The sequence below is a fragment of the Chelonoidis abingdonii genome, chromosome 5 (genome assembly GCF_003597395.2).
Source record: "Chelonoidis abingdonii isolate Lonesome George chromosome 5, CheloAbing_2.0, whole genome shotgun sequence".
In the NCBI taxonomy this organism is placed as follows: Eukaryota; Metazoa; Chordata; order Testudines; family Testudinidae; genus Chelonoidis; species Chelonoidis abingdonii.
Genome location: NC_133773.1, coordinates 69584651 through 69609084, shown reverse-complemented (window position 1 = coordinate 69609084; position 24434 = coordinate 69584651). Strand labels below are relative to the sequence as shown.

Sequence of the window (24434 nt, the reverse complement as noted above, 5' to 3'; positions counted from 1 at the left end):
TTACAGAGAGAATATTAAGACACAGACACTGAATAGCTCTGGCTAACAACTACAGCTGATGAGACAGAAGTGAGTGGTGATTGGGCCACTCTGACCTCATGCCCTCAATCTGAGGCATGACACTGAGGGTGCATGCCAGGCCCCAAGTAACACTGCTGCCTAAATGTCTCTGTTCAAGTATATGAGGTGCCGGTGTGCCAAGAGTGGAATATGAAAAAAGAGAGACACACAAGCACTTGAAGAACTATGTTCTCTGAGTTGAATAATGCAGTTGAAATTAGAAAGGTCACATCCAGTAGTTCTCTTAAATCAACAACTTAGAGCACCGAGACACAGTAATGACCAAAATATTTATTACGAGCTGACTGGTAGGCTGGTCAACAGAAGAGAAGACCTAAAAAAACAAAGGGGGGAGGAGTGGTTTGATGAGAATCAAAGCAGCAACAACTGATGCAAAAGTTGGATGCACTACCTGTTGGAAGAGTACTTGTTGACTGAATTCAGGAAGGAACTACCTGGAAGATTCTAGATACTGAGATAGTGGCAGTTGATAGCACAGGCTGAGTGGAAAGGTAGGCCTTACACCAGAGTAGGCAAACTTTTTGGCCTGGGGGCCACATCAGGGTTTTGCAACTGTATGAAGGACTGGGTAGGGAAGGCTGTGCCTCCCCAAACAGCCTGACTCCCGCCCCCTATCCACTCCCTCCCACTTCTCACCCCCTGACTGCTCTCCTCAGAACCCTCAACCCATCCAACCCCCCCCCCGCTCCTTGTCCCCTAACCGACCCCTCCTGGGACCCCTGCCCCTATCCAACCTCCCTGCTCCCTGTCCCCTGACTGTGCCCTGACAGCACCCCCCCCAGGACTTCCATTCCCTATCCAATTGCCCTCTGCTCCTCATGCACTTGTCCTTGTTGAACCTCATCAGATTTCTTTTTGCCCAATCCTCTGATTTGTCTAGATCTCTCTGTATGCTATCCCTATCCTGCAGCATATCTACCACTCCTCTCAGTTTAGTTCATCTGTAAACTTGCTGAGGGTGCAGTCCACGCCATCCTTCAAATCATCAGTGAAGACATTGAACAAAACCATCCCCGGGACCGACCGCTGGGGCGTTCTGCTTGGCACCAGCTGCCAACTAGACATGGAGCCATTGTTCACTCCCCGTTGAGCCCAATGATCTAGCCAGCTTTCTATCCACCTTTTAGTCCATTCATCCAGCCCATACTTCTTTAACTTGCTGGCAAGAATAATGTAGGAGACTGTATCAAAAGCTTTGCTAAAGTCAAGGAATAACAACACATCCACTGCTTTTCTCTCATCTACAAAGCTAGTTATCTCGTCATAGAAGGCAATTAGGTTAGTCAGCCATGACTTGCCCTTGCTGAATCCATGCTGACTGTTCCTGATCACTTTCCTCTCCTCTAAGTGCTTCAGAATTGATTCCTTGAGGACCTGCTCCATAATTTTTCCAGAGACTGAGATGAGGCTGACTAGTCCGTAATTCCCCAGATCCTCCTCCTTCCCTTTTTTAAAGATGGGCACTATATTAGCCTATTTCCTGTCATCTGGGACCTCCCTGGATTGCCATGGGTTTTCAAAGATAATGACCAATGGCCCTGCAGTCATCCACCAACTCCTTCAGCACCCTCAGATGCAGCGCATCCGGCCCTGTGGAATTCTGTTCATCTAGCTTTTCTAAGTAGTCCTGAACCACTTCTTTCTCCACAGAGGACTGGTCACCTCCTCCCCATACTGTGTTGCCCAGTGCAGTAATCTGGGAGCTGACCTTGTTCGTGAAAACAGAGGCAAAAAAAGCATTGAGTACATTAGCTTTTTCCACTCTGTCACTAGGTTGCCTCATAGATGCATAGACTTTAAGGTCAGAAGGGACCATTATGATCATCTAGTTTGACCTGCACAATGCAGGCCACACAATCTCACCCATCCACTCCTGTAGCAAACCCTTAGCCTATGTCTTGAGTTATTGAAGTCCTCAAATTGTAGTTTGAAGACCTCAAGCTGCAGAGAATCCTCCAGCAAGTGACCCATGCCCCATACTGCAGAGGAAGGCGAAAGATCTCCAGGGCCTCTGCAAATCTGCCCTGGAGGAAAATTCCTTCCCGCCTACACTTTTACCTTTTGTACTTACAACCGGGAACAGAAGATTAGAAGGCTGGAAAATAGATTCTCATAGTTGAGAAGCAAACAGAAACAGACAAAACCTAAAGACCAAGAAACACCTGACAAGAAACCCTTCTTTGAAAAATCTTAGGTGTTGAAGAAACCCTTCTTATTACTCTTAACATCCCTTGCTAGCTGCAACTCCAAGTGCGATTTGGCCTTCCTGATTTCACTCCTGTATGCCTGAGCCATATTTTTATACTCCTCCCTGATCATTTCTCCAATCATCCACTTCTTGTAAGCTTTTTTTTTTTGTGTGTGTGTTTAAGATCAGCAAAGATTTCAATGTTAAGCCAAGCTGGTTGCCTGCCGTATTTACTATTCTTTCTACACATCAGGATGGTTTGTTCCTGGAACCTCAATAAGGATTCTTTAAAATACAGCCAGCTCTACTGGACTCCTTTGCCCCTCATGTTGTTCTCCCAGGGGATCCTGCCTGTCAGTTCCCGGAGGGAGTCAAAGTCTGCTTTTCTGAAGTCCAAGGTCCATATTCTGTGGCTCTACTTTCTTCCTTGTGTCAAGATCCTGAACTTAACCATCTCATGGTCACTGCCTCCCAGGTTCCCATCCACTTTTTCTTCTCCTACTAATTCTTCATAGTTTGTAAGCAGCAGGTCAAGAAGAGCTGTGCCCCTAGTTGGTTTCTCCAGCACTTGCATCAGGAAATTGTTCCCTACACTTTCCAAAAACTTCCTGGATTGTCTGTGCACTGCTGTATTGCTCTCCCAGCAAATAGGGTGATTGAAGTCTCCCATGAGAACCAGGGCTGTGATCTAGTAACTTCTGTTTCTCTAGGATGAGAAAGCCTCATCCACCTCATCCCCCTGGTCTGGTGGTCTATAGCAGACTCCCATCACAACATCACCCTTTTTTCTCATACTTCTAAACTTAATCCAGAGACTCTCAGGTTTTTCTGCAGTTTCATACCGGAGCTCTGAGCAGTCATACTGCTCTCTTACATACAATGCAACTCCCCCACCTTTTCTGCCCTGCCTGTCCTTCCTGAACTGTTTATATCCATCCATGACAGTACTCCAGTCATATGAGTTATCCCACCAAGTCTCTGTTATTCTACTCACATCATAGATCCAACTCTGGTGGTGGTTTTGTGACATGGATACTTGTTCACTAGGAACTGGATAGAGACCACTTACTAAGGGCTTGTCTACATGAACATTCCGTTCACAGAAAGCTGGTGTGTGACTCTACCCCACACTAGCCTGTCTTGGACTCTGCTGATACGTATTAACAGTTCATTGGTTCACTTTAGTCCTCTTTGAAATGGGACTAGATCAATGTGCGTTACCCAACTGTTAAATCTTGTCTGCAGAGACCACACAAACAGTCCATCGCAGACTAGTGTGGGGTAGATTTGCACCAGGCTTGCTGCAACACAGGTCTGGTCTACACTACAAGTTTATGTCAAATTTAGCAGCTTTAAATTGAATTAACCCTGCACCTGTCCACACAGTGAAGCCATTTACTTTGACATAAAGGGCTTTTAAAATCGATTTCTATACTCCTCCCCGACGAGGGGATTAGTGCTGAAATAGATATTGCCAGTTCGAATTAGGGTTAATGTGGATGCAATTCGACGATACTGGCCTCCGGGAGCTATCTCACAGTGCAGCATTGTAACCACTCTGGACAGCACTTTCAACTCAGATGCACTGGCCAGGTGTACAGGAAAAGCCCCCATGAACTTTTGAATCTCATTTCTTGTTTGGCCAGTCTAGCTCATCAGCACAGGTAACCATGCAGTCTGAGAATCAAAAAAGAGCTCCAGCATGAACCATATGGGAGGTACTGGATCTGATTGCTGTATGGGGAGACGAATTCGTGCTATCAGAACTCCGTTCCAAAAGACAAAATGCCAAAACATCTGAAAAAATTTCCAAGGGCATGGTGGAGAGAGGCCACAACAGGAACTCAATACAGTGCCGCGTGAAGGTTAAGGAGCTCAGACAAGCGTACCAGAAAACCAAAGAATCAAACGGACGCCCCGGGGCAGAGCCGCAGACATGTCGCTTCTACACTGAGCTGCATGCAATTCTAGGAGGGGCCGCCACCACTACCCAACCCTTGATCGTGGATTCCGAGGAGGGAGTACTCTCAGCCATGTCTGAGGATTTTGCGGATGGGAAAGATGAGGAGGAGGACCTTGAGGAGAGCACACAGCACACTGTTCTCCCCAACAGCCAGGATCTTTTTCTCACCATGATTGAAATACCCTCCCAACCCTCCCAAGGCAGTATCCTGGATCATGAAGCCGTAGAAGGGACCTCTGGTGAGTGTACCTTTATATATATAATACATGGTTTAAAAGCAAGCATTTTTTAATGATTAATTTGCCCTGAGGATTTGGGATGCATTCGTGGCCAGTACAGCTACTGGAAAAGTAAGTTAACGTGTCTGGGGATGGAGCGGAAATCTTCCAGGGACATCTCCATGAAGCTCTCCTGAAGGTACAGCCATGCGGTGGGGGGAGGGGTAAAGCGATCATCCCAGAGAATTGGATGGAGGGGGTGGGATTACTTTGGTTTCTGCTGCTGCACGTTAACATGAAAACTGCAGCACTCAACAGGCTTTGCTTGTTTGTATGGGAAAGGAGGGCGCTGCTTTTATGAAGGTTGCAGAAGCCGAAAGACTATAGCTTATCATGGCTGCCTGCAAGCCGAATTCTATTGCCCAGCCCTGCATCTGTGATCTCTAACGCCAAAGCCGCAGGCACTAAATATAAAAGATGCAAAATGCGACCTTGTACTGAAATCACGTGTTATGTAATGTGAATAGTGTTGTTCACCATGAAAGAGTATACCCATTGTTCTATAAAATGTATCTTTTTAAATAGTTCTCTCTTTTTTTTCCCTCCCTCCCACAGCTGCAAATTTTCAAGCCTCCCTCCTCTGTCCCAAAGACTATCTCAGATAAAGCGGAAAAAAAAAAAAGCATGCGCGATGAAATGTTCTCTGAGATCATGCAGTCAACCCACAATGAAAGAGCTCATCTGAATGAATGGAAGGACACAGTATCAGAGTACAAGAAAGCAGCCAACGAACATGAGGACAGGAGGGACGAACGTGAGGTCAGGGGGAACAATGGAGATGAGAGGTAGTGGCAGGAAGATCAGATGAGGCAGAATGCAATGCTGGGGCTACTGCAGACATGCTCCGACGTCTGGTGGAGCTTCAGGAATGGCAGCAGGATCACAGAGTGCCGCTGCAGCCTCTGTTTAACCGCCCTCCCCAAGTTCCATAGCCTCCTCACCCAGATGCCCAAGAATACAGTGGGGGAGGCTCTAGGGACCCAACCACTCCACCCCAATGGATAGCCTGAGCAACAGAAGGCTGGCATTCAACAAGTTTTGAAATGGCCTGTTCCTTCCCTCCTCTCACTCCCCACCCGGGCTACCTTGTCAGTTATCTCCCTATTTTTAGAATAAATAAAGAATACATGGTTTTTAAATGGTAGTGACTTTATTTCCTTTGCAAGCAAGCTGCCATAAAAAGGAGGAGGGTGGGTGGCTTACAGGGAATGAGTCAATCGAGGGGGCGGGTTTTCATCAAGGAGAAACAAACAGAACTGTCACACCGTAGCCTGGCCAGTCATGAAACTGGTTTTCAAAGCTTCTCTGATGCACAGCGCTTCCTGGTGTGCTCTTCTAAGCGCCCTGGTGTCTGGCTGCTCGTAATCAGCGGCCAGGCGATTTGCCTCAACCTCCCACTGCCATAAACGCTCTCTCCCTTCTCTCATCAGAATTGTGGCAGCAACAGCAAGCAGCAATAACAAGGGATATGGTTTCCTAGGCTGTGATGGTCCAGTAACAGGTGCGCCAGCACCATTTTAAACTTCCAAATGAATTCTACACACCATTCTGCACTGCTCAGCTCATGTCTGAACCAGCTCCTGGAACTACTGTCCAGCGCCTGTGTATTGGCTCATGAGCCCATGGCATCAAGGGGTTAAGCTGCTGGTTCCCAAGGATAAGTAAGGCATGTCAATATCCCAACACGTTATTTTTCGGGTCTGATAAGTATCCTGCTGTGAGCGTTTAAGACAGAGACTCGTGTTCTGAAGACACGAGCTTCAGTAACCTTCCGCGCCATTCCTGTTGTGTGGTGAAACATCCTTGTGTACCAGTGCTTGCCTCACCATTGAAAAGTAACCTTCTGCGGTTTATTGTCTGGTCTGCCCTGGTGGTACGGTGGCCAAGAATAGGTAATGGGGTTCCATCTATCGCCCATCCAGACTTAGGGAATTCCCATTAGCAAAGCCATCTACTATGATCTGCACATTTCCCAGAGTCTACTACCTTTGTAGCAGCAGCTCAGTGATTGCTTTGGCTACTTGCATCACAGCAGCCCCCACAGTAGATTGCCCACTCACAATTGATTCCCGATTGACTAGGAATGTGTCCTGACGCATGCCGAAAGTTTTGCAGTCACTGACGAGTTCATCCACACCTCACACTAATGTGGTCCGCCCAACTCTGTGCTGTTTCATGGCCACAGAATTGGCGTTGCCACGCAGTGAACCTGCCCCAATTAACACCATGATCTCCCAAATCACAAGGGCGATGCTTGAGAGAATTTAGTGTCCATACCCATCACAGCGCTGCGTGCGCCGGCTCCTTCACGTGGTTTTTCACGTCTCTGAGTCTGCATAAACTGCACAATAATGGCAGGACTGTACAATGTTTACTGACTGCTGTTGAAGAGCGAGCTACATGTCTTTGCCGTGGTCATGGCATCTAACTCGAAACAGGCGTGACGATTGTCCGCAGTTGCTCTGGGAGGCGTGACTGACACATGCGCCTATCGCGAATTGAACTCACAAAGGAGTGGTTTGCATCAAGGGAAACACAAAACTGTCAACACAGAAATGGACCCCAAGGATTTGAACCAAAACCCTGGGTTTAGAGGCTGTTGATATTCACAAGAGGGAGGAGGGAGCAAATGAATACAAACAAATCTGGTCCTATTTCTTGTCTTTGATCCACACCATCTATCTTTCTCATCTAGCTGGGCAACAGATGGTGCAGTACAACTGCTAGCCATCATCATCTCTTGAGTGCTTGGCAGAAGAACGTGGCATTCACGATGCTAGCCATCATCAAACTACCTGGATGCTCGCCAGGAGTGGTGCAGCTCACAACTGCTAGCCATTGTCATTCTCCTGGGTGCTCGGTAGAACGTGGGAACATGAACCTGCGCTGAGTCACTTCATGTCTGACACCAGGTGCCCCTGCCCAACTCACCGCAGTTGGCTAAAAGAGCACCCAGGAAGTACAATCGATATAGCTACCCAGGCATAATGCACCGTTTGGCTGCCAACAGCAATGAGCTGCTGCGTGTAGCAATGCGTCAAGTCTTGCCAGCACCCAGGAGACATACGGTGACAGTCAGCTGAGTGGGCTCCATGCTTGCCGTCTTATGATGTCTGCACAGGTAACCCAGGAAAAAAGGCACAAAACTATTGTCTGCCATTGCTTTCATGGAGGGAGAGGAGGGCCTGATGACATGTACCCAGAACCACCCGCGACAATGTTTTTTGCCCCATCAGGCATTGGGATCTCAACCCAGAATTCCAATGGGCAGGGGAGACTATGGGAACTATGGGATAGCTACTCATAGTGCAACGCTCCAGAAGTCGACGCTAGCCTCGGCACTATGGACGTACACCAAAAATCGAATTCTGTAAAATCGGAGTAATTCCATAGTGTAGACATACCCTAATTGTGTAGACAAGCCCATAGAGCTATCATGGGCCAAAAAACCAGCCATCAGATGGTGGTAATTTTCAGTTACTTATTTGGGGTGGATCTGAATTAGTAACCTAGAAATGAAAGGTTCTATATTCCAGTACCTATTTCCTGAGCCTGTGTAACATCATCATATTAAACTATGACCATGTAGATCATTGTTGCACTGTTATATAATTACAACAAATCTTGTATAAATAATGTCAAGTAAGGTGTCTATGGAAAGGTTACACTTTGCTGAATATGATTATGCTATTAGTATGCATGTCTCATTTTTGTATTTGAAGTTATGAGTATTGGCTCTATACCTGGATTTCAAATGTTTGCTCCTGGGCTCACGCCCACAAGGTATTTAGCCTGCACATCTTGAAGGGACTGTTCAAATTAAGTGGCTCATCAAGGAGCACTTAATTCACAGTGGACCATGGGAAATGCCTATCTACACTTAATGGACTTCCTGCTATGACTAAGTGAAATCATGCGTGGACATGAAAGCCCATGTGACTCCAAACACCATCTTGTTACCTGTAATTTTCCACAGTGAGAACAATGGGATTCCCTTCACTTGAGAGAAGCTATAAAAGGTGCTGGAAACATCTCCATTTTGCCTATTTCCTGCTCAAACCTCTGGATTATGGCTTTATGCTAATTGGAGCATTCTAACCGAGGGACTGAGGACCTTCCAATCATTTGGAAGCAACCAGAGACCTGACTTAAGCCAGCAGTTTATTCCATCGCTGCTACAAGCCTGAACCAAGAATTTTGCATTTATTGTATGTATTTGATTCCTTTAACCAATTTTAACTCTCATCTTTCTTTCTTTTTATAAATAAACCTTTAGATTTTAGATACTAAAGGATTGGCAACAGCGTGATTATTTGCTAAGATCCAAGTTGTATATTAACCTGGGTACGTGGTCCTTTGGGATCAGAAGAACTTTTTGTTTGATAAAACTGGCTTTAAATAACCACTCATCTTTAACTCTTGTGTCTGGCTGTTGAATCCAGGACTGGAATGCTTAAGGAAACTGCTTTTTTGACTTCTTGTTAGCCAGTGTGGTGAAACAGAAGTTTACTTTTGTTGCTGGTTTGGTATATCTTATGGGAGAATAACCACCAGTTTTGGGGGTTTTCTGCCCTATTTCTCAACAGTTTGTCCTGAAATTGGTATTCCCAGTTGTAACCCATAAAAGGTACGGTTACAGCCTGGCAGTTCCCTCTTCAAATCACTTACATTTTATTCTTGTATTTAGGTTCACACATGTTTTTCCAAACAACTTTTGACTGTTTATTGATCTCAGAAACTTATTTGTTGTGAAGCTTGTGTTTCTCAAAACAAGTTGCAACCAACCCATTAGTATTATGAAACAAAAATACAAACTTTTATTATTTAAAGAAAATAGCTCAAAGATTACAATAGTTTTGGTCATATTTAAAAGGTCATCCATGAATAAAAAGGAGAGTTGCTCTACAAATATGGGCACATACAGTAAGTTTTCATATTTGTTAATAGCAGCTAAGTTACACACAGACAGTTCTTAATACCATGCAAGCTCAGTTGAGTTCTACACATTCATTATAAACTTGCAGTTATGTTCATGCCAAATAATCACCTTTTGATAAAAAGGTAATAAAGGAATTCACCTAAACATGACCAAGATTAAAGAAAAATCATAAATAAATACAGGCAACTAAACTTTTTAATAGAAGATTTTGGCATTATACCATTCAAAAAATGCTGTGTCTTCTCCATTCTCTTTAAGTGGCATTTAGTAGTGTTAACCATTGTTATAAAAAAAATACTACTCTGTTTTACAACATAGTACTGGCGTAATTCAGGTACTTTGCCAATTATAAATAATATAATAAAGTTCTGAAGAGTATTACTGGAAAGCAACCTATACACACACACACATATGCACACTATATTCATGTAATGAAAACTGTTATAAAAAAACATGTTTACTCCCATGCCAGCTTGTATTATTGAGGTGGGATTCAATACCCATCCTGAAGACTTACAATTCATGGATCTACAGTCTCTGGGAAAAAATAAGACAAAAATTTACTTTCACCAGAATACACATCACTTTATCATTCTTCACTGAATAATCCATTTGTCAGTCACAACTGACACAAATTGGTCCTTTTGAAAGTGATTTTTTTGTTTAAAGGCCTTGCAAATAAAAACTGTGGTCCACCAGCATTTATAAAAATTCAGTCAGCTGCTGCTCAATGCAGAATAATCCTACACGTTGCTTCTACCTAGAGTAATCTTCATTATCTGTCATACGTAATTGCAGACCGTCACATCTTCCACTGTGACTCAATGTGCAGCTACAAGTAGAGAAGTGCTTTGATTCTCAGTCACTTCAAAAACACTTGTTGAAGCCGGCCCTTAGTACATAATTAAGTTGAAAATCTTTTTGCTGTTCATAATGGTTTGTCAATAACTGTAACACCTATAGAATAAGAAAATCACAGGATTAAAGTGTAAGTTATTTGACCACGTCTTTTCAAAACAGACAACTTCCAAAAGTATTAGAAGAAATACAAGACTTCATACAATGATTTACAGCTATCAAAAATATATATCTATATGTGCATTAATTTAAGGCAAATGTCCAAAAATGTTAAACCTGTGTTATTCAATACAAAGTTGTTCAAGTTTCCAAGGTCTAATTAACCTTTCACCATCAACTCAGTTTGATTATCAGTAGCATAATATCTCTATCATGCACTTGTTTATATTACACACTTTTTGTTTTCCCAAAAATGTAAGCCAAGATCCTTAAAGGAGTCTGATTTTCAGTGGGTTGATGCCCAGCACATCTAATGATCAGGCTCATTTAAAGCATGTCAGAGACTGGTTCCTTTAAAGAAAGAGTCCTGCTCCCCCCAAAGTCAGACCCTAAAGTAAGCTTCCAGCCGCTTTAATGTAAATTGTACTTCTTGGTGAATACCGAGGAGAAAATAAAGTGTGCTATCCAAAACAACCAGATTTTTCATACAGTTTTAGTACAATATTTTGCTTTTAAATGCATTTAAGAAAAATATTTATTGTTTATATTATGATAGTGCCTAGGAGTCCTAATCCTGGACCAGGATCAGGCATTGTACAACAATATACTTTAAAAGACAGGTCTCTCAGTGCAATAGATTTTTACCGGGGACATTTTACTCTTTGGATGTTGTGTCATACACCTCACTTGAGGTACTACTTTCAAATTAATTGTGAGCAGTTAAAAAAAACTGTATACCCATTACCTGCATAGCTCCTTCCAGTACTCATACAAGAGGACACAACTGTCCATTTATCAGTTGTTGGGTTATAATATTCCACTGTTGACAAGTTACAGGAACCATCATCTCCTCCAACTACATACAACAGGCCATATACAGCACAAACCCCTATTAAAAAGGAAAATAGCCGCAATAAGATAGAAGTTTACAGAAAGTGCACACCTATTTGCTTGCTTACACAGTGAAATCATGCCTTCCATTTTGAGGCTTTAGTAAAGAAGCAGAAAATATTAAAGAGAGGTAGAAGCAGGTATAGAACAGACACATAGCCACATAAATAGCATTTTAAAGAACAATGTATCTAAACTACAGTATATACCTGCATTCCTTCTGCACATGTTCATATCTGCAATCTGCCTCCACGTATTGGTGGCAGGATCATATACTTCAACACTTTTTCTAACCAAAGGACCATCATGACCACCAACTGCATACAATAAGTTGTTTAACACCCCAACACCTGCAAAAATACAAAACCACTCAAATTCAGATAGAAGATGGCTATGACCTAGATATCAGGGAGATCCAGTACACAGTGTATTTACAAATGTAAATCCTATTTCACAATCAGAGTAGGAACCCTCTCAAAAGAAATTTGGGTCAGAACATGTTAAACTAAATAAATGATTACAAATTGGTAAAGGCAAGACATTGATTAGAGGCCTTGTGTAACTGGGCATATCACAGCATACAAAGATGAGAGCTGTTCCGCAACAGAAGATTTAGAATGAGCAAAGAATAAATGTACTGAGTATCTATGAAAATACAGAATATTGGAAGTAAGCACCAATTAGAAATGATACTAAATTATGGGCTATGATCCAGTGGGCTTAATGGAAACAAGGCAACCCTATAAATGAATCTAAACAGAGCTGGGTAGAATCTACACAGCAAAAAGAAAAGAGGTGCAAGAATGGCACTATATATCCATCAGAAGTATGTTGAAACAAGCTGACAATGAGTTATGGAATACTTTATTGGGTATGAACATACAATGAATGAACAAACAGCAAACTACAGTGAGCATTTGCTACAAACCACCAGGACTGGTGGAGAACACTAAAAATTCGTTGAACCAATTCTGAAAGTGCTCAAAAACCCAAAGGATTCCATACTCATAGGTTACAGAACCCAGTTCTGTGTCAAATAAACATTTTAGTGTAATTTAGGTTTACGTAAGAACAACTTTATCAATCTATAAGGAAGGAATCAAGGAACTGGTGAAATCAGACTGGATCTACTTCTTACTGATAAGTATAAACCAACTGAAAATGTGAGAATCCTAGGAAACCCTGGAACCAGTGATAACAGCTGCTTATTCACCACTATAGTAAGAAATGGGATAGTAGAACATAACAGTATTAGCATAGTATATTTCAGAAAGGCAAGTTTTTGGAGTTAAGACACTAGTAAGTAATGTATGACAAACAGAAATATTAAAATTCACCAGTACGGAAGTTGGTTGGGGAATCCCAGGAGACAATTATGGCACAGACTGCTAAACAAATATAAGAGTTTATAAGATATAAGAGTTTCTTTGGCTATAAGAGTTGGCCAAATGTGGTTTCATAAAGAGCTTCACAAAAGATTAAGAGTTTAAAATAAAACCTATACTGCAAAAAAGGGGAAGGGAATCAAATAAGAATACACAGGATCAGTTATGGCATTCAGAGAAAAGATATGGTTAGAAAAAGTTAATCACAGGACTGGAAGGGACCTTGAGAGGTCATCTAGTCCAGTCTCCAGCACTCATGGCAGGACTAAGTATTATTTAGACTAACCCTGGCAAGTGTTTGTCTAATCTGCTCTTAAAAATCTCCAATGATGGAGATTCCACAATCTCCTTAAGCAATTTATACCAGTGCTTAATCACTCTGACAGAAGTTTTTTCTAACGTTCTATACCTCCCTTGCTGCAATTTAAGCCCATTGCTTCTTTTTCTATCCTCAAGAGGTTAAGAACAATTTTTCTCCTTCCTCCTTGTAACATCCTTTTATGTATTTGAAAACTGTTATGTCCCCTTTCAATCTTCTCTTTTCCAGACTAAACAAACCCAATTTTTTCAATCTTCCCCCATAAATAATGTTTTCTAGACTTTTAATCATTTTTGTTGCTCTTCTTTGGACTTTCTTCAATTTCTCCACATCTTTCCTGAAATGTGGCGCTTAGAACTGGACACAGTATTCCAGCTGAGGCCTAATCAGTGCTGAGTAGAGCAGAAGAATTACTTCTGTGTCTTGCTTACAACATTCCTGCTAATATATCCCAGAATGATGTTAGTTTTTGTGCAACAGTGTTACACTGCTGACTCATATTTAGCTTGTGGTCCACTATGACCCCCAGATCCCTTTCCACAGTACTCCTTCCTAGGCAGTCATTTCCCATTTTATGTGTGTGTGCAACTGCTTGTTCCTTCCTAAGTGGAGTACTTTGCATTTGTCCTTACTGAATTTCATCCTATTTACTTCAGACCATTTCTCCACTTTGTCCAACCGAAGTGTGAGGTGAGTACCAAGGACTTTCAAAAATATACTTTAGGGAAAATATGTATTAATGGCCTTACTATATAATATAAAGAGGGACATGACCTCTGCTGAAATACTTAAATTTTCATGTTTGTCTTTAATAAGAAAACTAAAAAGGAGGGAGACTGGAGTAATTAGAGAGTAATAGAAGTCTAAAAAAAAATAGCTTCCATAAAACATCACTATACCAACATTATAAAATCACATTATCCATTGCTTTATCAGTGATACTCAATATGGACTATCATTCAGGTCAGCTAATGGGTATTTTGGTTGCTATTGTTTATGGCTGCAACATCAATCATAATGCAATATTGTGTCACTTTTCTTTCTAATGCTCTGTGATCTCACTTTAGTGTAGAGTATCACACAGCATACATGTTATAAAGCTTTCAATATGAGAGGGCTTGAGAAAGGATGAGATTTTTAGCACAAATTTGAGATGCAGTCATATAGCCAAACCAAATATATAAAAAGATTGTGTTTCGTTGCTCTCTCTCTGATCTAACTCCACACAACTGTAGCTGCTGGCCTTATTGTTTAGTATATTTACTTCTCAAAATCCAATCATTTAACATATTAATTTTTAATACTGCCTCCCACTCCCCTTTGGTCTATCCTTTATTACCCCCCACCAACACCCATTTGCAAGTCATACCTCATTTCTTGCTGCTTTCATCTGTATCTTCTTGTTGTCATTCTCTTGCATTTTCTGTTCTTTTGTTTTCTTCTCCTGCCCATTTTCCTGGTCCTTGTCTTAGCCTTTACCCCTCCCAAAAGACCTGGCGGACATGGGATTTAAGATCCTCATCCCTGTGTGATGCAGCGCACTCCTTTCAGCTGTAGCCAGGAGCAGATATGACTTCCGTCCCTATGCTGATCAGCTGAGAGGCAGGTGACTCTAAAGGGGCCAGGCAGCTGAAAGTCAATCTTTGTTTGAAGCCAACACAAGCATGCAGTGGGAATGGGCAGAAGTCCTTTGGGGTGACCATATATTCGGGAGGCTTAACTAAAACAAGATCAAACTCCTACTTTAATAAAACCTACTGTGACAATAGGACAAATCCCAAAATGGAAACATTCTGGTAAGCCAGGATATCTGGTCACTATGATCATATTGAAATACAGCACACTAATGCAAGCAAAACTTACCTTTTTCCAAATTACTGATATAATTTTTACATGTATTTAACACTTCTTTATATATAACCCATTGAATTATGGTAGTAAAGTTTTACTTGAAGGGGATTAAGTAAAACCACTGAACCACTGCCTATTTCTAGAAGTCATGGAGAACCGAAAAGATAACAGAAGTCTGGAAAAAAGACAGATGTGGTACAAAACTTGGAAAAAAGTGATCCTGGTAATTACCATCTAGAAAACTGAATTTCAGTCCTTGGTAAAATAATGGAATATAAGAGGAAAAAAACCTGAAAATTTTTAGAGCTAGATTCACAAAAGGACTCTGGTGCCTAACTACAACTTTAGGTGCCTAAATCCTAGAACCAGGTCCCATTGGGATTCACAAAACCCCAACTCAACTGCAGCTGATCTGTGCAGGTGCCTATACTAGCTCAGCACCTAATTTTTTGCAGTAAAAGTTTCCTAGATGCCTACGTATCTGCTCCTGCTCATGCACACTGCAGTCCACTCTAGATATCTAGATGCCCAAGTCCCAGCGATGCTGTAACCTGGGGAAGAGAGGTGTTCCTCTACCTAACTCACTAGCAAGGCCCAATCTAGTAGCTCCAAGCCTGTCTGCCAGATCGGGACCCTATAAATGAGCTTCCACAAAATAGCCAGGGAGAGAAGAAGGAACTCCCTCTTAACTTTTAGTCCAGTGGTCAGGATACTCACTTGGGAGGTGGCAGATCTCTGGTTCAAGTCCCCCCACCACCTGAGGGGAAGAAGGGATTAGAACACGGATTTGTCATCTCTCAGGTAAGTGCTCTAACCACTGGACATTGAGATATTTTGACATGGGCTCCCTCAGTCTCTCCTGTTGAAGTTGTTCTATTGGGCATAAATTAAAATAATTCATTGGCGCAAGGGACTGGATTCTAGGTCTTCCACATCATAAGAGTGCTCTAACCATCAGGCTACAGCATCAGTCTCATGCTCGTTCACTCTGGCTCCATTCCTTTAAGTGTTTATCCACAGTGGAGACACTCAGGAAACACCCCTCTCCTCAATATCTCCCACAGAGATATCTAGCATAAGAGACTTAACGTGCTGCCTTTTGTAAATCCCATTCTGAGGTGCCTCTCTCTATCCATTAATTGTATATGGTGCTAAACTCAGACTTTTGGGAATCCCAGTAACTGTCTAAGCACCTAATAAAGTGAGGAGTGACAATGCTCGGTGTCAGCATTCTTATGTTTCTTTGTAATCTAGCCACTGTTGGGTAACTGGGCCATAGGCATTAAGCAACATTAGTTTGTAAAAGCAAATTCTAACTCCCCGTTGTACCACTGGTTAAAATAGATATGGGAGCAGATTGAAAATTGAAATTTTGCTGCAATTCATCAATTACTACTCTTGTTTATGACTCAAATAACTAGCCTGCTTATATGCAAACATTTCCAATCATAAAATTCAATTGCAAACTAGTGATAGCTATCACTAATATTTATTAGTGCCCTTTTTATAATCCTTTGGCTAGTTTTTAATCTACTTCTCATCTCCAAGCTAATGTAAAATACAGTTACCTACCTTTTGTAACTGTTGTTCTTCTAGATGTGTTGCTCATGTCCATTTCAAGTAGGTGTGTGTGCGCTGTGTGCACAGTCATCAGAACGTTTTTCCCCTAGCAGTACCTGTTGGGGACAACTGTAGAGCTCCCTGGAGTGGCGCCCTCATGGTGGTGTATATAGGTCCCTGCCAACCCACTGCCTCTTCAGTTCCTTCTTGCCAGCTACTCTGACAGAGGGGAAGCAGGTGGGTCTTGGAATGGACATGAGCAACACATCTCAAAGAACAACAGTTACAAAAGGTAGGTAACTGTTTTATTTCTTTGAGTGATTGCTCACGTTGATTCCAAGTAGGTGATTCCCAAGTAGTCCCCCAGAGGAGGGGTTCACTGAGTTGCAGACTGTAGCACAGCTCTACCAAATGAGACATTGTCTCTGGCCTGCTGTGTGATGGCGTAGTGTGATGTAAACGTGTGAACAGATGACTACATTACTGCCCTGCAGATGTCCTGAACAGAGACCTGCATCAGGAAAGCTGCAGATGAAGCTTGCACTCTCATGGAGTGAGCTGTCCACAGTGGGGCCGGCATCTTTGCTAGATCACAGCATGCCCTGATACAAGCCGTGATCCAAGAAGAGATCCTTTGGGATCACACTAGTAGCCTTTTCATCCTCTCTGCAATTGCTATGAAGAGCGGGCTGACTTCCTAAATGGCTTCGTCCACTCGATGTAAAAGGCTAACACCCATTTGACATCCAGGGAATGGAGCACGCGTTCTCCGTTACTGGCATGTAGCTTAGGGAAGAACATTGGCAGAAAAATGTCCTGATTCATATGAAATTGCAAAACCATCTGTCATAAACAGATGGTTAAGGGTTAATGTCTCTTTTAACTGTAAAGGGTTAAGAAGCTCAGTAAACCTGGCTGACACCTGACCAGAAGATCAATAGGGGGACAAGATATTTTCAAATCTTGGTGGAGGGAAATCTTTGTTTGTGCTTTTTGTTTTGGTTTGTTGTTCGCTCTCGGGACTGAGAGGGACGGGACATCATTCCACGTTCTCCAAATCTCTCTGAATCAGTCTCTCATGTTTCAGAATTGTAAGTAATAGTCAGGCAAGGCGGATTAGTCTTATGTTTGTTTTCTCAACTTGTAAATGGTTCTTTTGCTGGAAGGATTTTTACCTCTGTTGCTTGTAACTTTGAATCTAAGGCGGGGGGGGGTCCCCTGGTCATATGAATCTGAGTACCCTGTAAAGCATTTTTCCATCCTGATTTTACAGAGATAATTTTTACTTTTCTTTTTTAATAAAGCTTTCTTTTTAAAGACCTGATTGATTTTCCTTGTTTTAAGATCCAAGGATTGGGTCTGAACTCACCAGGATGGGTGGGGGAAAAGGAGGGGGAAGTTAATTCCTCTTTGTTTTACGATCCAAGGAGTTTGGATCTGTGTGAAGCCTCTCAAGGCAACCCAGGGACGGAAAGTCTGGGGGTAAAGGAGGGATGGTTAATTTCTCCTTGTTTTAAGATCCAAGGGGTTTTGGACCTTCCCCAGGGAAGTATTCGAGAGGGAACAGAAAGTGTGCCAGACACTAAACTCTGGCTGGTGGCAGCATACCAGATTTAAGCTAGTAATTAAGCTTAAAAGTGTTCATGCAGGTCCCCACTTTTTGTACTCTAAAGTTCAAAGTGGGGAAAAAACCTTGACACCATCTTTGAGAGAAAAGCTGGGTGTTGCTGCAACTGCATCATGTCCTAGTAAAACACAGTATAAGGGGGCTCGTATGTCAGGGACTTGAGCTCATATACCGTCCTAGCCGAAGTCATAGCCACGAGGAATGCCATCTTCCAAGAGAGGTAAAGGAGAGAGCAAGTTGCCAGGGGCTCAAAGGGAGCGCCCATCAGTCTCGAGAGCACCAGATTAAGATCTCATGGGGGAATCGTCTCTCTTACTTGAGGGTACAGTCTGTCTAGCCCCTTGAGGAAGTGTCCAACCATATGGTTAGCAAATATTGAACGGTCTATTGAGCCAGGATGGAAAGCTGAAATTGTGGCCAGGTGCATTTTCATTGACAATACTGCCAGCACCTGCTGCTTTAAATGAAGTAAATAGTCCAAGATGAAGGGAATCAAGACCTGCATAGAAGGAGCACCTGCCTAATGGAATCTGCGCATAGGAGTTCTAACAGGTTCAGCCATGGCACTTTCATGCTGTGAGGTGGGGAGACTCTAGAGTGGGGTGCTCGAGGTGGCCATGGTCATGTGTGATCAACTCCGGAATAAGGGGCAGAGTTATACGCGTATCCACCAACAGGTCCAGCAGCATGGTGAACCAGTGCTGACATGGTCATGCTGGTGCTATCAAGGTTAACAACGCCTTGTCTCATCAGACCTTGATGTGGACCTTGTGGATGAGTGGGAATGGCGGGAATGCATACAACAGGCACCCTTTCCAGGACAGGAGAAAGGCGTCCGCGAGCCAGCCCTGGCTGTGATTCAGGAAGCAGCAGAACTGCTGCCACTTCCTGTTGTGCCATGTCATGAACAGGTCTATCTGGAAAATATTGATGGTGACGTCGGGGCGAAGAGACCACTCGTGGCCGTGAAAAGACCTGCTGAGGTGATCGGCCAGTTCGTTCAGCGAACCCGGAAGATATGAGGCCTCCAATTGTATCGAGTGGGTAATGCAGAACTCCAACAGCTTGAGGGTTTCCTGACACGGGAGAGGAGTGAACACCACCTTTGGTTTATATAGAACATTATATAGGATATTGTCCGTCAGTACTGATACACATCTGCCCTGTAGATGGGTTTGAAATGTCTGGCAAGTGAGGTGCACCGCACGCAGCTCCTTGATGTTGATGTGCGGCGAAAGTTCTGTCTGGACCACAGACCTCGAGTCCTGAGATCGCCTAGGTGCGCTCTCCATCCCATTGCTGACGCATCTGTGACTAGTGACAGTGTTGGGTGAGGTTTGGAGGAGGGTATTCCCGCACATACTGTTTGTGGGTCGAGCCACCATCATAGGGACTCGAGAACCTGGGAAATAAGAGTGACCAATCTGTCTAGGTGGTCTTGGTTTGACTTGTAAACTCAGGCTAGCCATGCCTGAAGGGGACATAGCTGCAGTCTGGCATGCTGTACCACAGATGTGCAAGCCGCCATACGCCCAAGCAACTTTAAGCAATTCCACGCAGTCATGTTGGGAAATCTGTTGACATCTTTTATGATGGCATTCATGGCAAGGAAACAAGTTTCCTGAAGAGAAGCCCTGGCCAGGGTGGAGTCTAGGAAGGCTCCAGTGAACTCTATCCTCTGAGTGGGAGTTATGGTTGATTTTGCCATGTTCAGGATGAGGCCAAGCCTGAGGAAAGTCATGCGCACAACGCTCATGTGGTCCTCCACTTGGGCCTGAGAACGACCCTTGATTAGCCAGTTGCTCAGCTACGGGAATACTTGCACCTGTTATTTCCTCAGAAAGACTGCCATGACTGCCATGCACTTAGTGAACACCCAAGGGGCTGCCAATAGGCGAAAGGGGAGGACTGTGAACTGGTAGTGGATGTTCTTGACCAAAAATCGAAGGAATCATCTGTGGGATGGGATTATGGACACGTGAAAGTACATGTCCTTCAAGTCGAGGGCAGCCCGGATCCAGAAAGGGAATGATGGAAGCCAGGGAGATCATGTGGAATTTCAAGTTCTTCATGAATCTGAAGTTTTGCAGGTCTAAAATGGGTCTGAACCCACTCTTGGCCTTAGGGATTAGGAAATAATGAGAGTAAAACCCCTGCCCCTGAACTCCAGAAGAACTTCCTCTACCACCTCATGTTGCAAGAGCATTTACATCTCCTGCACTAGAAGTTTCTTGTGAGAAGGGTCCCTGAAGAGGGACGTGGAGGGTGGGTGGAAGGTGGGAGAGAACAGAATTGGTAGACTATCCCAATTCTACAGTGCTCAAGACCCATTGGTCTGAAGTTATTTGAGACCAGGCAGAGTAGAAATGGGACAGACGATTCACAAAGAGAGGGGAAGGATCCATGATTTGGGCTGGTGCTCCATCCTCAGGTGCACCTTAAAAAGTTTGGTTTTGAGGCCGAGGGCTGTTTTGCCACCGCTCGGCTGTGGCCAGAGGACTGAGCAGGGCGCCATCCACTACTCCTTCCCCGCTTCCTATTATAATCTTGTCTGGGAGGAACAGAGTAAAAGCGTGCGGGCAGGCTGAGGTTTGAACAGCTTCTGCTGGGGGGTCAGCATGTGTATTCCCAGGGATGTAAGGGTTGCCTGCGAATCCCCAAGCCCAGAAGCCCAGAGTCTCTTTGCTCTGAAAAGAGCCCAGAGCAGTGAAAGGGTAGGTCTTGCATAGTATTCTGACCTCATGAGGAAGCCCTGAGACCTGAAGCCATGAGCTGCGCCTCATGACTATGGCAGTAGCCATCGTGCGGTTAGTCGAATCAGCCTGTGGTGAGGTCCTTGCGACTACCTTGCCTTCCTCCAAGACTGTGCCAAACTCGGAGCGGGAGTCTACAGGGAGCAATTCCTGAAACTTGGCGGAGGTATTCCAGGAGTTGTAGCAGTAATGGCCCAGGACCGCCTGCTTATTTGCTATGCGAAGCTGGAGCCCCCCAGTGGAGTACACTTTCCAACCAAAGAGGTCCAGCTTCTTAGCGTCTTTGGATTTGGGGGCAGACCCCGGCTATCCCTGCCGCTCCCTGTAGTTAGTCGCCTCCACCACCAGCGTACCTGGCTGCGGGTGGGTAAAGAGCCACTCGTACCCTTTCAATGGCACAAAGTATTTGCATTCCACCCCCTTGGCCACATGGGGAAACAGAGGCAGGTGTGTGCCACAACGCCTTTGCGGTGTTTTGGATAGTCTTGGGTAATCTTACTCTTGAAGGTCCTTTAGGGATCAGAATGTCTACCATCGGATCAGTCTCCTCAGAGACCTCCTCTGCCTGCATATTTAGGTTCTGGGCTACCCTGCTAAGCAGGTCCTGACATGCTCTGGAGTCTATAGCAGGCAGCATAATAGAAGTACCCGCCACCGCCTCATTTGGGGAGGAAGAGGACGATGCCCTTGGGGGCACTGGGTCTTCTTGACCCTCTGACTCACAAGGGTTGCCCTGAGTGGCAATACCTTGAGTGACACAGGGGATAGCGTTGGTGCCCGGCACTGACCTGGATGTCTGTGTCCTTCTAATGGGGAGACTCCTGGGTTACCGAGGTGGCTGAAGGAGGGATCTGAACCTCTGAGGCCACTGACAGGGATCTGGAGCCTAGCCCCTGGGCTTGATGGTAGGCCCACGATGTCCAAAAGGGCCACTGCCACAGGCACCACTTGACCTTCATTCTGCCTCAGATGGTGCTGGGAATGGTACCGGCTACCCTAGAGACATAGAAATCTGCCTCCGACTCCGAAGAATAGTCCGATCTCAGTGACCGGGGCGGTGCAGACTGAAACAGTGCTGGGGAATGGTGCCGTGGTGAGGATGATCGGTGCTGCATCAATGCTGGCTTGCCTTGCATGGCACAGTTCCTCTCTGTAAAGCCGGTGCCAGTGCCAGAGCAGGGGACTGTGCATTCATGGCGATCAAGTCCCTGGCCGTTTCAAATGTGTCTGGTGTGGACAGAAGGCCTATGTCGTCCTCTAGCTCCTCGTGCACTAGGGAGTCCACCAGGACCAGACTCGACAGACTTCCCTACAAAACTGAAGTCAACAGTGCCAGTATAGATGGGGCCTAGGCTGAGTGTCCCAATGCAGGACACACCCCACTGGTGCCTGCTTGCTCCATATTCTGTCTGCTCTTTTCTTTTTGTATGGCACTGGCGAATGGGAATGGTGCCTTGTGCTGGCACTGGAGGCGGTCTTCAGTGCTCGGGAATTGTGGTGCCACTGAGATTCCTTAACTGAATCCTTACTCAGTGCTGAAGCCTCCCGCACCAAGGCCAGCACGCTATGCACTGAAGTACTGAGCGTGAGGTCAGATGCTGCCTGGGCTGTCTGGGGACGAAGGGCCAACTCCATCAAGAGGAGCTTCAGCCGAAAGTCCCACTCCTTTTTAGTTCTGGGCTTGAAGCCCCTGCAGATCTTGCACCTGTCGGCCTGGTGTGCCCCTCCCTGGCACTTCAGACAGGAGTCATGTGAGTCTCCCCTTAGCACGGGCTTCGGGCAGGATCCACACGGCTTGAAACCCGGAGGCCAAGACATGCCCCAGTCCCCGGCGGGAGCAAAGGGTGGTGTGGGGTGAAATCCGCAGCTAAAACCTAACTACAACTACTAACTACAACTTATAAAATTATTTACAGAAAAACAGATAACAGTCCACTAGGAAATCGCCTGCTAAATGCAAGAAAGAGAGAAAATGTTAAGAACAAGAGTACTTGTGGCACCTTAGAGACTAACAAATTATTTCAGCATAAGCTTTTGTGGGCTACAGCTCACTTCTTCGGATGCATAGAACAGAACACACAGACAGGAGATATTTATACATACAGAGCGTGTGTTCCGTTCTATGCATCCGAAGAAGTGAGCTGTAGCCCAAGAAAGTCTATGCTGAAATAAATTTGTTAGTCTCTTCTAAGGTGCCACAAGTACTCCTGTTCTTTTTGCGGATACAGGCTAACACGGCTGCTACTCAGAAAGTGTTACGTAAAGCTGCTCAATCCAGATGAATGCGATTGTAAGATTTGTAACTTTTCAGTCATTGCTAGTATGATCATTAGGTTCTGTAACCTTCTGGTAAACTTTGTAACTTTAGTTATTGTTAGCATAGCCTTTTAAGTTTTGTAACTTTTGCAAGTTATGTAACCTTTTCAGTTACCACTTGTATAGACCTCCAAGTTTTGCAATATTCCATCACACAATCAGAGAGAGTGTGAACAAGGGAGTGTGTGTGGGACTGGGAAGAGAGGAACTGCAAGGAGAAAAGAGCCCGGAGCCAGGTGTGTCTGCCCTGAGAAGGCAATCATGGGGTGCTGTAAAGAAAAGAAGAACTTAGTATGCATGAAAGGAATAAGGCCTGGACATGCTTCTTAGTGACAGACACAGAAGGGAAATTCAGTGTACGTGACAGGAGCCGCCCAGTTCAAAAAACGGAAGAAGGCATGCACACAAGCCCCCTGCTTCTTGACCTGCTCGCTGTCCTGGATCCGTGACTGTAGGCGGACACACCAGATCTACTATATTTCGGCTTCTTGGCTTTCTCTGCTGTCTCCGGTAACTCTCCGCCTGTAAGAGTATGTGGGTGCATGAGGGTTGGAATGCAATGAATGTGTGCGTGCATGACTAAACTCCATCCCTTTTCTGTTTGATCGAATAACAGCATTTAACAAAACCAATATAAGTGCAACCCTGGCTTGGCTTCTAGGGAAAGCTGCTCCAACGACCGTCACTGGCAGTAAGAAAGAACTGAAGAGGCAGTGGGTTGGAAGGGACCCATATACACCGCCATGAAGGCACCACTCCAGGGGCTCCACAGCTGTCCCGATGGGTATCGCTAAGGGAAAAATCTTCCGAGGACTGCACACATGGTGAACCCACACTTGGAATTTACATGAACAATCACTTGAAGAAGAAGTTTAGTTAGTAGTATTTTATGAGATACTAAAATGCTTTACTAAGAATCCAGATATTACATATATAGTGATTCCTTGATGCACTAATTTTGTAATTTCAGGTAAAAAAAATAATCAAGTTACTTTAAGCAAGTATGATATAAACAAATCAAACTCTTGTTATTTTTTAGCTAGAATTACAAAATAGGTCTCCGAAGGGAACTCTGTAGATGAAGTATTTGGATTTTAGTAAATATTTTAATACAGTGTCATGAATTACTACTCAAAAATAATTAATTTGGATTGGACTTAAGTACTGCTACATAGATTAGAAACTTGACAGAGTTCAATAAATAAAGTTAGAATAAATGATAGAAGGCAAGGTGTAATATTGGAGAAGTGGTAGAAAATTTATTGG

General features: G+C 44.1%; 1 protein-coding gene and 1 pseudogene across 2 annotated transcripts in view; one reads left to right on the top strand and one right to left on the bottom strand.

Annotated features, from left to right (window-relative positions):
- The first annotated feature begins 3924 nt into the window (after positions 1-3924).
- LOC142046912 (uncharacterized) lies at positions 3925-10213 on the top strand (annotated as a pseudogene).
- Positions 9303-24434, bottom strand: part of KLHL2 (kelch like family member 2) — a 105213-nt gene continuing 90081 nt past the window's right edge. For both annotated transcript variants that reach the window (XM_032785265.2, XM_032785266.2), the window contains 3 exons: positions 11567-11707; positions 11212-11355; positions 9303-10406 (listed from right to left, as the gene is read on the bottom strand). In XM_032785265.2, coding sequence (XP_032641156.1) covers positions 10378-10406; positions 11212-11355; positions 11567-11707 — 314 coding nt within the window. In that variant the 3' untranslated portion in view covers positions 9303-10377. The remainder of the gene's footprint in view (positions 10407-11211; positions 11356-11566; positions 11708-24434) is intronic.